The 14150-nt window shown below is 45.2% G+C and overlaps 1 protein-coding gene across 1 annotated transcript in view; it reads left to right on the top strand.

Annotated features, from left to right (window-relative positions):
• Positions 1 to 14150, top strand: part of LOC146190255 (cell adhesion molecule Dscam1-like) — a 367337-nt gene that overhangs the window by 281905 nt on the left and 71282 nt on the right. Inside the window, exons 11-15 of the mRNA XM_084599756.1 lie at positions 286 to 405; positions 649 to 822; positions 2274 to 2421; positions 5327 to 5475; positions 6998 to 7129. Coding sequence (XP_084455882.1) covers positions 286 to 405; positions 649 to 822; positions 2274 to 2421; positions 5327 to 5475; positions 6998 to 7129 — 723 coding nt within the window. The remainder of the gene's footprint in view (positions 1 to 285; positions 406 to 648; positions 823 to 2273; positions 2422 to 5326; positions 5476 to 6997; positions 7130 to 14150) is intronic.

Below are 14150 nucleotides of genomic sequence, written 5' to 3'. Positions count from 1 at the left end.
GGAATTGTCACAACGTGATAATTTATTCTGAAGTAATGTATCTGCCTTTTTTTTTTCTTTACGTGGGTGACAATATGTTTGCGTAGCAGGCTGTAGAAAACTAAATCTAACGATGTCACATGACTCTCACGGATCTTGTGTAAATGTTTTCTTTCCTTTTACTATTGTGTCTGGGCGCCAATCCTTATTTCAAGCCTTCGGCCAAAGGTGAATCTATGGCTGGTATTGAGTAAGAGATTGCTGAAAGCTCACTGCTAATATCCTGTTTGTTATGGTCGCTTCCAGTACCACCCCGCTGGAAAGTGGCTCCCAAAGAAAAGGCAGCTGTGGTTGGCGAAAACGTGGTCATCGACTGCCAGGCGGAAGGGTTTCCTCCTCCAAGGATCTGGTGGGAGAAGTCGTCAGGTTAGCTATATGTAGCTATATGTTTGAATGTGTGGGTTGTTTTCTCTCTCTTTCTCTAAAATTATTTCCACACGTCATAAGTCGTACCGTAATTTGTCGTTACATTTTTATACGCTCTAATAATAAAAAGTACTTCCACCATATCCTAACAGCATGCTTTAAGTAAGGCGCACACAGCACTTTTTCGGCTTCGCAGTGTTTGAGCTGGATGAACTTATTCAATCTGCCTTCTCACTTTGTCAGCCTCAAGACCATCGGAGTACAAAGTGATCATCAGCAACTCTCACATACATGCCTTGGAAAATGGTTCGCTCATGGTTCGAGAAGCCGAACGTAACGACACTGGTTTTTACCTTTGCCAAGCCAGCAACGGCGTGGGAGCTGGAATAAGCAAGGTCATTGAACTGAAAGTGCACGGTGAGTGAGTCATATACTCTAGAAATATTGCGGAAATATAGTGAAGGTTCTAATCGTTCTTAGTTGTGCTTGAACAAGGTCAAACTGCTGTATATTCCTGCAATATGACCAAGCGTGGGCTACCGGATGCCATGCGTACAGGGTCACGAACTAGATTGTTTACTATGGGAAGTAATTTTAACTCGCGAAAAAACGTGTTTCCTACTTCTCCCATCAAGGATGCTACCCGAGCCTGGAGAAATGAGTATTTAAAGAAACCGTTAGTGAGTGGCCAGTTTATAGTAAATTGCATTGATTTTCACATTAATCTATGTTCAAACCGTCACCCATTATAATCCTCTTCTTTTACATACTCCCCTTTCCCCAAGAATGAGTAGCGGTTCAGATAAAAATTCACTCTGGTCAACTACTTTTCAATAAACAGACTCCTATCTAAATGTGTTCATTCATCGCTCATCAAGTCGTATTCACTGGCCTGAAATTTATTTACTTATAGAGCTAATAACATTGTCGCTAAATTTAGCGAATTCAAGCTCCGCCCACACACCAAGTGCAGGCACCGATGTAGCCCACAAGAAGCATTTTCTGTTCTTATCATGTATTCTAAGCTGTAACAATAGAAAGAATTACTACGCAGTAGCTAGTTTTATAGAATACTCCCGTAATGTACCCTGTGTGACGCAGCGCACTTGGCATGTGACATCACTTGTGAGCATACATTGCCTGACAGTGTAGTAGATCAGAGCTTCAGATGTTTTTCTGGCACTTTGCATTTTTCTTATTTTTCTCAATGTTGTAAGTAACTATTTTTCACTCGTTATTGAATATGACGGGTCCGGAAATTGCCCGGTCTTGTTTCGTTCTCTAAAAAGTTGGTTAGTGCCTCACTTCCTTTCAAAGTACCGCCCTTGGGAGCTCACAAGCTCAACCCAGCGCTCCTCCCACAGTTCTACGTACCCACTGTTATTAATTTCATTACATGCCTTATCACGTTACCTTATCATATTGTCTTGGTAAGAAATGAAGGAAGGGAAGGGTGAGGAGGGGTTATCTGCTAGCGCGCCTGGTTAATGCCAGAGTTTCGTTTTTCACTTCCGATCTTGCGAACAAACACGAGAACGATGATTCAGGTATTCGCAACCCGACCTCCAAGTAGATGACTGAGTGACGCAAAAGTCGAGACCGCATGTGTCCGGTATATTAAACCTGACTCGATAATTTTCGAACAAAGCCCCCACTTTCGTATGTCGCTTTGTAAAGCATTTGACGTCTGCGTCTTTACTGAATACCGGAACATGAAAGTTACTCTTAAGTTCTTGTTTTTGCCTATGATTGATTTTTTTAATTACATACATAATTTGTGACACTGGGCGCTAGATTATAACTGGAATACTTCCTCAACGTGGCGTATTTTCGTTTACAAATCGAGTATTTTCTTATTTTTTTCTCAGTACCGGCACGCTTTAGAAACGCATTCAACTCAAAGACGCTCCACAAAGGCAACACGGCGTATATTAAATGCGAAGTGTACGGTGAGAAACCTCTTAGCGTGACCTGGAACAAAAATGGCCAACCACTTGTTTCAAAGCATGATCAAAGGTGAGTATGTTTTTTAATGACTGCCGTAAAATACCGCGTAATCGCCCCTCTAGCGAGAGCACCCCCTTCTTTTTTCTGGCAATCTCACATTCCCATGCACTACAAAGTAAGTTCCCCCCCCCCCCTTTTCGCACTGCAGGTCCTGAAAAAGTGTTTCTTCTTTAAATTTTTGTCTTTCAGTGTGTACGAAAATATCCAAGCCAACGTGGGTGTGTTCTTTCCCACTCCAACCATCTGCCATTCTACTGCTCGACAGCGTCGAGTACAGTTGCAGTTTTGTTTGCAGTACGCGCTCGTACGTAGTGCAAAAAATAAAAAGAAAAAAGGTAGAAGTCATCCAGTGGCACAGGCTGAGTGCAAGAACGTGTATCGAACGTCTCTTGAGTTGGAGCTCCGCAAAACGTCTGTGAATGGGACAAAAGCACAAATCCATGCGCGTTCAGCGGGCTGATTATGGCGAGTTGCATGATCGGCTCGCCGAGATTGGCACCGGGTTCCCGAATATCACAATCACCTAGGAAATGATGTGTTGATTTCGTGTTTCGGCTAGATTTCGAGGACTACTTCGACCGTTTCGACAGTGGCTAAAAGGGCAAAAATCACAACGAAGCAGTCTTTGCAAATCAATTTTGATGAAACAATACACACTGCATTCTATATTTTCAGCGGCGGCCGTTTTGTCTTCAGTCATCATCTCGAATGTTTGTGTGGAACCGAGGAAAGGTCCCCTCATATTTTGCTTGATTTACCTCTTGAGTAAAGGGGGCGCTTTCTAGAAAAACGTAGAAATTACATGGGAAGGGAAGGAAGTACGGAAGATGTCAAAGTATGCAAAGGAATAAGACAAGGCTGTCCTCTATCACCGCTGCTGTTCGTGCTTTCTATGATAAACCTGGAACGGAGGATACAAGACAGTAACCTAGGTTTTAACCTGTCATATAGATTAGGTGGAAAGGCGGTAGGGCAGCGCCTCCCCGATTTGATGTATGCAGACGATATTGTGCTGCTAGCTGAGAGTCTGGAAGAATTGGAAACTCTAGTTAAGTATTGCGGAGACGAAGGGGACGCTCTAGGCTTCAGTTTCAGCGCAGTTAAGTCGGGTCTGATGATTTTCAACGGCTCAACTGATCAGGGTCTTAAATTACAAGGCCATGAAATACCCAGAGTAGCAGAATATACCTGGGGGTATAGGTAAACGAAGGATTGGCATACATTGGAAAGCATGAGCAATCACTTAAGGCCAAAGGGCGAAGGAATGCCGGGATAATGAAGCATAGGGCATTGTAGGGATACAACAGGTATGAGGTTTTGAGGGGTATTTGGAAAGGAATTATGGTGCCCGGACTTACTTTCGGAAATACGGTTTTGTGCCTAAAATCGGAGGTACAGTCGACATTAGAAACAAATCAGAGATCCGTTGGACGATTAGCACTAGGTGCCCACGGCAAAACTACAAATGAGGCGGTACAGGGAGATATGGGCTGGGCATCTTTCGAAGTACGGGAAGCTCAGAGTAAAATATTATATGAGGAACGCCTGAGGAAATTGGACAGTAACAGATGGGCAGCTAAAGTATTTGAATACCTGTACTTAAAAAGCGTTGACTCACAATGGAGGAAAAGAACTAGGAAACTAACTAGTAAGCATGCTAGTCACAAGGACTGAGAAATCAAGAGCATTAGGCAACAGGTGAAAAACACAGAAGGTAAAAATTGGATAAATTCGATGGAGAAGAAACAGAGTGTGGAATTATACCGAAAGTGGAAAATGCAGATCAGGAAGGAAGCTTTCTTTGATAACTCAAGAGGCAGTGCCCTACTTTTTGAAGCTAGATCAGGGTGCCTTAAAACACGCAGCTACAAAAAGAAATTTAACAATGAAGATGCCGCATGTGCTGTTTGTGGTAACTCCAATGAAACAATTGACCATATTATACTCGAATGTAATGGTATCCATCCGGAAGTTGATGCAGACGCAGTCACTGTTCTTGAAGCTTTGGGTTCTAGAGATACCAGTGGCCGGGTGAATAAACTGGCGGTGGAAACTAGCAAAAAACGACTGGAACATTGGTGGCTTAAAAGCAGAGAAGTGATACAATGTTAGTAATTTAGAAACAAAAATTTAATAAATAGAATGATGGTTTAGTTAACCAATCTAAATCAATAATTAAGATTTAGGGAGAAAAATGAGCATGATAGCTACTGCTACCACCCCGTTTCAAAGGGGACGCTCCTATATTCCATCCATCCATCCATCCATTAAGAAGGACAACGCCCTGAAGCCGAAAGCGAAGAGACCTGATGCTCAAACAAAGTCTGATATAGTAAACGCAATTTATCTCGCTGAAAAAAATGTTCTGCCATGAACTCTTCTATAATTTGGGACAATAAACGCAAAACTCGTAGAAAATCAACGTTAGCGCGCAGAGTGTAGGTATACACAAGCTTTAAACAACCGCAATAAAATGCGATCTTGCATTTGCATTCTAGAAAAGGTGTATCTAAAAGAGCAATACGGACATCCCAACGAGTGCTACCTCACAAGTTTATTTCTTCCGCCAGGCAGTTTGTTGTTGTTGTTGTCGTCGTTGTTGTCGTCATCGTCATTGTTGGGTTTTGTGGTGCATTCGCATTTTTGGTTGCTCTTTAGCAGCACTTTTCCTTACCAGAAATGTTGATGTGGAGGTGCGTAGTTCCCGAAAGCAATGATAAAGTTATACCACGCTATGCCTACAAAAGTACGAAAGAATGTCGCGCCCATGGACAAACGCCTCACTTTTGTGTTTTCCTCGAAGTTGCACGTGATTTACAACTGCCGCTTGCTCAGCAATAGACCCACATCCTAATTTATAATGGCATAGCCTCTCGTAGACAGAACGGCTTCTGTGGCTCCGCCTGAATTTCAGATATGACATAAAAAGCAGCGAAACGGACGAGAGCCTCGTGTCTCAACTGGAAATACAAGCCGTCGACAGGAGGGACTCGGCACTGTTCGCCTGCCTCGGGAGCAACAACCATGGCCAAGACGAGACCCGGACGCAACTGATTATACAGGGTACGTCCTCGTAATTACAGTGTACGGTGTAAAAACATCCGCGAAGTGTTAAGAAATAGTGGAGAAAGCACTGTCAAAAGAGTTCTCGAAACATTTCTTGAGGCACATGGTAGCACAGTGAGCTTCAGCAGTGCCTCCATCTAACCAGCTCACATCTTTACGAATGCATAACGGAGAGTGCAGACATGACATTTCGTGCTCGTCATGTTTTTGTTTTCACCTACTGCAAACCCAGGAATTAGCAAAGTGCAAATAGTACTTTTTGCAAATCAAATCGAACACGGACCGAATATGTGTACGAATATTCGCTACTTGAGTGAATATTTATACAAAACAAGAAATCGTGCGAAAGTTTGATGTGATACTCTGCTATAAATTATGGGACTAAAAGCATAACTGCACTGAGAGGCCGCAACACGAACTCAGTATATTTAGTAGCAGTATGTTAGTAGCACTTTTTCGAAACCTAATTGAGTATGTCTAACTTCGGTACCGAGTCGAATAAAAACAGTATAGCTACATACCGAAAGAGATAAAGATCGAGTAATGAGGGAACCGAACCGACTACGAAACGAACATATTTATTAGTGTTCTTTACTTTTGAGATTATTCGCACAAAAGTTACACTGATGCGAAACAACGAAGCACGTTTGGCGGCAGTGAATTTGGCACTGTTTTTGAGACACTTGTTGAAGAAAACAATGGCGTGCGAATGGTCCGATTTTCGTGCCTGTTATTCGAAATGTACTCGAAAGCTTCAGATTGTACGCAATTCGTATCGAACATGCATTATTTGATTCGTCCAAGGAGGGTAATAATAAATACTCGATTTGTTATTTGACAGTTCCAGATATTTATAGAGCCATTGTATGAAGTATATGACAGTCAATGTACAGGATAGTGACATTTTTCCATACAGAATAGAATAAACTAGACACACCTTAGGGCATCACACGGTTGGCATATCTACATGTCGGGGCACGACCTTCGAGACGGAGCAACAAGGTATGCGTTTGCTGGGCGCGCATGCGCCTCGCCTCAATACAGTTTTCCTTATTCGAACATAGTACAAATTAATCAAAACGTATCGAAAAGTTAAGAACACATTTGATTTATTTTGCTTAATTTTGAACGTGCCCTACTTTATGCTTTCGAATAATCGAATAGGAGAACATTTTATTATATATACCTAAATTTTCGATTATTCGCACTGCCCTGACGCAAAAACTTCTAGTTTGCAGAGCCGCTACCAAATGGCACGTGGTACTGAGCCGAGAAAATTATCGCGGGAGTTTCAAGTGTTCGGTACATCATAAAGAGTTCCTGTGGCCATCGGGAATAATCGGTGTGAGCGTAGAAATCTTCTTATAGGACAGGTTTTACAGCGAAGAGGAAGTGCTGGTCATCATAATAATTACGGTCTCACAGAATCTCTCTGAACTCTCTAGTTTTCTCAAATTTACTAAGTGCATTACAAAATGAAAGTTTTGGGAAAGCTTATAAATATTTTCACTCTTTACAGAGCCCCCTGGAGCTCCATTCAATGTGAGAACTTCGGACGTGACTAGTCGATCAATGGGGGTTTCTTGGGACCAGCCGTACACGGGAAACAGCCACATCTCGGCGTACCGGGTGCAGTGCAAGACGTCAGGCAGTACGTTCCCCAACTTAATATTTAATTTACGTCATCATTTGCATTCGTAGACCACGCCCACCACGTCCCAGTGCACTAGCCGCCTCACGCTCGCCTTGAAGTCGAATTCATCAGTTGGTCAGGAAACGCTCTGATAAAATTAACTTTTGCCGCTCCTCTCCGCCTTCTGCATACGTTCATAGGCTAGAGCCTATGCGAACAGCATGCGCCGAATATATTTTTCTTTGGTAATCGTGGCTCCCGTCTTCTTGAAGCTAAATTCACCTTTTCTGTCGAGTTTGTGAGGCCTCACAGTAATGACTTTGGGGCACAAGCGTCCGCTACAGCTAATTATGTACCCCCCCCCCCCTTTCCCCAATTCAAGCCTTCCTTATTTTAAGAACAAATTCATCATTGCAGGTTTAGAACAAATTAGAGGGGGGGGGGGGGGGAGGGGGGGGGGAGAGGGGGGGGGGGGAGAGGGGGGGGGATCTTTCAATTTCAGTTTAATGCCTTTAATGACATTATTGAAAAGTACCATAGATGCAATTCGAATGCACATCTCTCAGTGCCAATTACACCATGCTTAGCCACGAAATATAACATACACTGTCCGATTTTATTAAGCTGGCATGTTAGCAACGCCTTTAATGCTAGTTTTAAATATACAATGTATATTCGTTTCGCTTCCTCTACCGCTTCGCGGAGGGCGTGTTCGGATGCAGCGGTGTCGACAACCTTTTAAAACACCATGTTGCTTTACAGCCCCAGTATGTGATATTCAGTTTTCCTAAGGCCGTAGGATTATAGTGCCCATATTACAGTTTACGGGACCCTAACTCTAAAGCATCTACTTAAACCCGCAGCCCAATTCCCCTATAGCTACAGCATATGATTTCTAAAAGACCATACTTGCGTAACTATTCATTTTTAAGTATACCAAATATAATCGAAAGCCTTTACGGATACATTTAGGAGCTGTTTGCTTGCACGACAAGCTTTCAACTTTTAATGTATAGTGACTTCCTTGGCCTTTTACACCATTTTCTCCTTCCCCTTTATGTCCCCTCATCCCTTTGCCCCTATGCAGAATGGCAAACCAGCTTCTTTTGCTGGTTAAACCTTTCCTTCTCTGTCTCACTGTGGGAGCCGTCCTTGGCGCGGCGCTTAAAGATTGTTGCTCGCTTAATCCACTGATTTAGGGCTGTTGATCTCAGTTTATTTCCAGACAAATACTATTTTAGCGCGCGAGACAGCTCTGCCTGCACGAACACCTTTCTCAACAAGCACTTCCTATGTGGTTGGGTGGCACCATCTCTTGCGAATAATTAAAATCACAAACGCTGACTGAATATTAGGTTGAACTTGTCACAGAACTACGCGTTCTCGAAACAAAACAAAGCATTTTATTGAAATTGCGCACTTAGGCAAAACAGGAAGACCACAAAGCGCGAGAATAATTAGGAATTATAATGGGCACGTGTCGGCTGCTTTTTAATGCACAGATGCTTTTAAACTATTTGACTGCATGAAAAACGCGCGCAGCTCTAGCTCCTGAATCAGCGCGGCTGGAGTGCAGCGTTGCGCCGATAGGTGATTCGTTCCGCCATCGGACCACCGTAAATGCGCAGCAGAAGCCCATTGTGGCCGAAGCGGCGCTCTTGTGGCGGAGCATTTCTCTCGCATTCGGGAGATACCAGGCTCGATCCCTGGTGCCATTGGGTGCCCACCGGATTACAATTGGTACAGGATTTCTCCCGGCCTTGTGCTCGGCTCTTTTGGAGTGAAATGCTTAGGAAAAGGGTCATTGACTAAAAGGTTGGGGACTGAAGAACGTGTGTTGCATAAGATCTTCCTCCCATAGCTAGGCCCATGTCTGCCGCGAACCCATAAGTCCATGTCACGGTGCGGCTGGAGACGGGATCTCAACACGGGTGAACCTCACCCGAGAACCCCTTTGCGTAAGCAGAGGGGACTCAGAGGCCGGTATGTTGAAGGGGGGCCAGTCCGCCTGGCTACATTAATTTGTCCCGAACAAACTACAGCAGCTTTTTTTTTTTTTTCGATGATGAATAGATTGACGTTTGGCTGGACATTGGGTGGGGTTGAGTCCTGCTGTAACCGAGCGGCGTGCAGCCTCTGGCGATGAAGATCGGAGAAAATAAGACTGTGAGCACTTGCGCGCTCTCGTAATGCAATCAATCGAAGGCCGCGCTGATGGATGCTGAGGTGGTAGACTGGCACCTCAAAGACTGTCCACTTCTGATGTCAATCGCTTTGTGACTGTTCTTTTTCCGGTAACTTCCAGGACACATTTAAACTGTTCTCACTGACTTTTAATTTCGCACAGTGGAATTTCTGAGGGGCGAGCAAAAGCGAAGAAAACTGTTTCAATGGTTCTAGTAAACTGTACTGAAACCCTCATAAATGGCTGATTACCGGCATAGGCCGGTTGTGTGTGGCGAAACCTTTGAACATCTTTAATCAAACAGCAAACATCCCGTTTGTTGCTGAACTAGACACATATCCAAGAGGGTCCGAGTGTGTCGCAGCTTCATCGCTACAGCTCAGTACAGGGATAGCAGCCTCGTGCGCGAAGTTCTGCGTACAATGTCATCTCGAGAGCTTCTGTAATTAAGGTTTTTTTTCTGCTGCTGGCTTTTACATGCAATGAAATAGGCTTTAGAGGCGATGTAATAACTTTGTTTTTGATGGGATCAGGCCTGGGGCTTGTGTAATAAAAACTAACCTGTTCTAATTCGATTTCTTGCTCATTTTTCCTATTCTTTGTCACTGCCTGAAGTGCCGTTTCGACCCACTGGACTTGAATGAATAATGGAGAGCAAAAGATTGCGGATATATAGGCTGTTTTCTCACTTCACCCTGCAATTTATTGTGGGTAGACGTGTCTTGACAGGTCAGCGTATCTGGCTGGAATGAACTTGCATAACACACCTCGGTTCGTCACAAGGAAGAACAGCGCAAGCTAGACAAAGACGAGAAAGAGAAGACGAGATACGTACAGTATATAGCTTCGTTGTACTTGTTTCTTCTCCCCTTTTGTAAGGGATCGTCAAGACGCGCGCGGCCTAGCGCCCAGGCAGAGGGGCATTGTTTGGTTAATCCCCCTCGATTCCCGGAATAGGACGTGGATGCCCCTCCGTGTCGCGTTCGAAGAAGGGTGCCGCGAAGCGACGGCACCGGCCCTTAATCACTCCCGTGGCGGTAGCTGGTATCGGTCAGCGAAGACGACAGAAGCCGACGCGGCTGAGGAGTAAGCCGGCGCCTAGCACTTAGACGGTGGGGCATTGTTTAGTTAATTCCCTTCGAGTCCCTGAATGGGAAGCGGAAGCCCCTCCGTATCTCGTTCGAAGGAATGCGCCGCGAAGCGTCGACACCATCTCTTAATCACTCCCGTGTCGTAAGCTTGTTCGGTCAGCGAAGGAGACAGTCGTCGTCGGCGGATGATCAGACGTGTTAGGAGCGGAGATGCGTGGGAGCGAACATCTTCGCGAGTTCTCACAAGGTCAATTTCCCCTAAACTAAAAAGAAAAAAAGAAAAGCTCCATGGGTCGCCTGCCTGTACTGTTTCAGTGCAGGAGCAGCGCTGCGGACAGCGGTCACCGGGCACGGGGCGAGGGTGAATTTTCTTGGCCCAATCACGCCGCTTATAGCCAGTAATTTCATAGCTCGGGCCAAGGGGTGTGAACCCAAGGTGTAAACAGAAGTTGCCGAAGGTTCGTTGGTTGTTCTTGGTTGAGTCCTGTCTGAGGTTGGTGCCCTGCACCATCGGCTCTGCCGAGCTTGGGAGTCTCTCCCGGGAAGACAGGACAACTAGTTCCCGTCTTTGCTATGTCTTTGAAATCCTGAAAAAATGTACATATGTAAATAAATGTACATAAAGTTCATAATTGAGATCAACCGTTCAAAACCCTTCTGCAACGCCCAAGACATCCGTCCCTGACGGAGGAGCACCGCTGGTGTAACGGGCCCCTGCCTGGAGAACGAACCATGTTCGCGCCAACCCCTGGTTGGGCGGAACGACGATTAGAAATTTACTCCTTTCTCGTCTTTCTCTAGGTTGTGCTGGTTGATCTGCCTTGTAATTGAATGAAGCAGAATCAGTCCCGCATGGGTGTACCCCAGAGAAAATTCCAGCAAGCAGAGAAGGAGACCACGGAAGTGTATCGCTGCAGGTGGAGTAGAGACAGGGACAGCGTGTACGCGGAGCAGCAATGACACAGTAGAATCATGCCAAGCGGACTTGAGCATTTAATACTGTCGCATTTTAAACATTTAATGCATTTGTCTTCCAGTAATTGTTTTTATATTGTGTGCCCTATCCGCGCTGCAATTAACGGCCGTACGTTGAAAGCGCGGAAAAACTGTCCGGCGTACGGTGTTCTCTCAAGCCCCCCCCCCCCCCCCTTCCCCCCCCACGATTGGCGGTGGAAAAGTGGGGAGAAAAATTCTCTTCTACGCTTTTAGGGGCGCGATGGTAGAGGCCAGAAGGCGGCTGCCACAGGACACCTCAAATGGTGGCTGCTGCGAACGGATGTTCTGACGCTGGCTGAGGTGTGCGCGATTATGAGGTGGTTGCCACGGGAACAACTCGGTGGGCAGATGCCGTAGAGGGTGGAGGGCATGGAAAAATTGGGCTGAGAAGAGTGGTAAGTGCACGCGCTCTCCAGATGCCACGTTTCCTTTGACGGTTTAAAGGAGCTGTGTGATGCTTGTGAAATGATGGACACGGGGCCTTCAGAATAGCTGCGCACAAAGCGTCGAACACATGCGGCGAGCCGAACAGCAAAGCCTTCGAAGAGCGTTTCAGCGACTGATGGGGAGATCGTGCTCTTCAGCGGGAAAACAAATAAAAACATGCAAGTGCAAACAAGGCTAAATGCAGAGTTAGCTTAGTCGTAAAGAAATGTGCGTGATGTGTCGCGTCTTGCAAATAGGAATGAATATTGTCTAATGCTATGCATTTCCGTCATGTCCGCCCACCAATCATCCATAAATTTTTGCTTCTCCTCCTGGTAGAAGTTTGTTGCGAATATATGACCAAAAAACTCCCACACTTTTTGCCTTGCCCTATAGCAGTGAAGGAGGGACCGCACCTCTCACGAAAGGTTAAATTCTAACTTTCGCCCAAGTCACATTACCGCGAATGGTGGAGTTATTCAATGACTTCGGAAGTCTAATTTGGCGGGGTTTGTACTGACACGTTTTCCTGTCTTTGGGCCGAAGCTTGGATCTCGATCCTCTTTGTTATTTTCCGTGCGTGCGTGCCATGCTGCCATTAGGCCCACTGTACACGCTAACGTTCTCACTGGCGAGCAGGTGATCGAGCGTAACACCTTTCGGCCACAACACACACCAACAGCACTGACACTGTCCAGCACAGAGAAAGTGCGTACCGATGCAAAAAAAAAAAATTGCTGTTTATCCTATTGAGTCAAACCAAAAGCAAGACAAAGTCAAAGAAGTTTAGGTCAAGCCTAGTTTCCGAGCGTAACCTCTGGCAAGCATGACTACATGGTCATGATGATGATGATGATGATGTCCTCGGCTGTAATAGCACATGCCCACGGCGGGTGATTGGCCAGGGCACTTCGCAGATACAAAAGACTCGTGGACAAGGAGTGGAGGATTTAGATAACTATGAGCCTTAACTAGAATTTGAACAAAAATAAAAAGAAAACAAAAAGTAATGAATTCGCATTATAGCATAGGAATCGAATCTCCCTGATGTGATTATGTAGCCGTAAATGGAATCGCACGCTGGTTTCAAGCGTATCCCTTGGCACTCGCCCCGAAGAATAGGAGAATGGGAAGCTTGCACCTTAGACACCCAGAAAAAAAGAAAGCAGCCAAATTCAAGTATTGGTCGAACGTAGGTCTTATAAAGAGCAGAGTGTCCCAACGCATGCCATATTTGTTGTTGCTTATCCTCACCAACCGACCCAGTTGGCACTCTCACCCTTAAGCACAATGCATCTAATATGGGGCCGCCAGTCTAACTTCGAATCGTATATTACAGCCAAGTATTTAATAGAATCAACCTGCGCAATTAGGATAGAACGATACAAGGAAATGTTGACAGAGGGTGCCTCAGCTACTTTGGTCATCTGATGAGGAGAGATGAGTCGCTGGAGAAAGATTTGATGTTGGGAAAGGTTGAGGGTCACCGGAGAAGGGGTAGGCAGCGAACGCGATGGTTAGATGGCATCCTCGAGGCACTGCAGATGAAGTTATGTGATGTTAGGAAGATAGTGAGATACCGGAAAGCGTGGCGTGACATGGTCCATAGGGTCGCGAAGAGTCGGACACGACTGAACGACTGAACTGAACTGAACTGCCTGTGGGAAAACGAGGATGGCACATTTGTTGACATATAAAGCTAATTTCAAGCTAACGAAGCTGTCCAGCCAGATTTACAGATAATTTAGATACTCTTGCAACAAATGATACATGCTGTGAATATTGGTGGCAAAAACGAAAAAAAAAAAAATATCGTCCGCATACTCAAATTTTGCCAGCCGAATGAACAGCAATATCGCGCATTAGTGTAGTAAACAAAGATTCTATGGGGAACTTTGGATCACTAAAGTGCAATGAGGCGAAAGTCTTTTAGCGCGGATGTCCGTAACACTCCACTACCGGCACCTCTTTCTCTCTCTTTTTTTTTTTTTATTCACTCGCGCCTTTCTCTTACGGCTCGGTTAAGGTGTCTTCGGAGGTAAGTGAGAGATGTTGCGCCTTTTCTTTCCTGTAAACCAATTTGAAACGACGCTGGTGCCTGCTGTACCACGTCTGCTTCTGTGTGCTGTGTGGTGCAACGCTCGAGGAAGCGCCAGATGAAGGCGCAGAAGTACTGAGAGCTGGGCGAGTTGGATATAGCTCATTTTGGAAATACTCAGCGCATACGGACGAGTGGACACACGAACGCTGTCTCGCCACTAATTTTATTGTGAAGGATAGCACGTATATATTCAAAGGATCGACGCATTATCAGAAAAACACGCAATGCATACAGGGCGAA

Source organism: Amblyomma maculatum, chromosome 4, assembly GCF_055883805.1.
Source record: "Amblyomma maculatum isolate TAMU_Amacu chromosome 4, ASM5588380v1, whole genome shotgun sequence".
Lineage (NCBI taxonomy): Eukaryota > Metazoa > Arthropoda > Arachnida > Ixodida > Ixodidae > Amblyomma > Amblyomma maculatum.
Note: the sequence above shows the minus strand (reverse complement) of the source record. Positions and strands in the feature narration are given on the sequence as shown.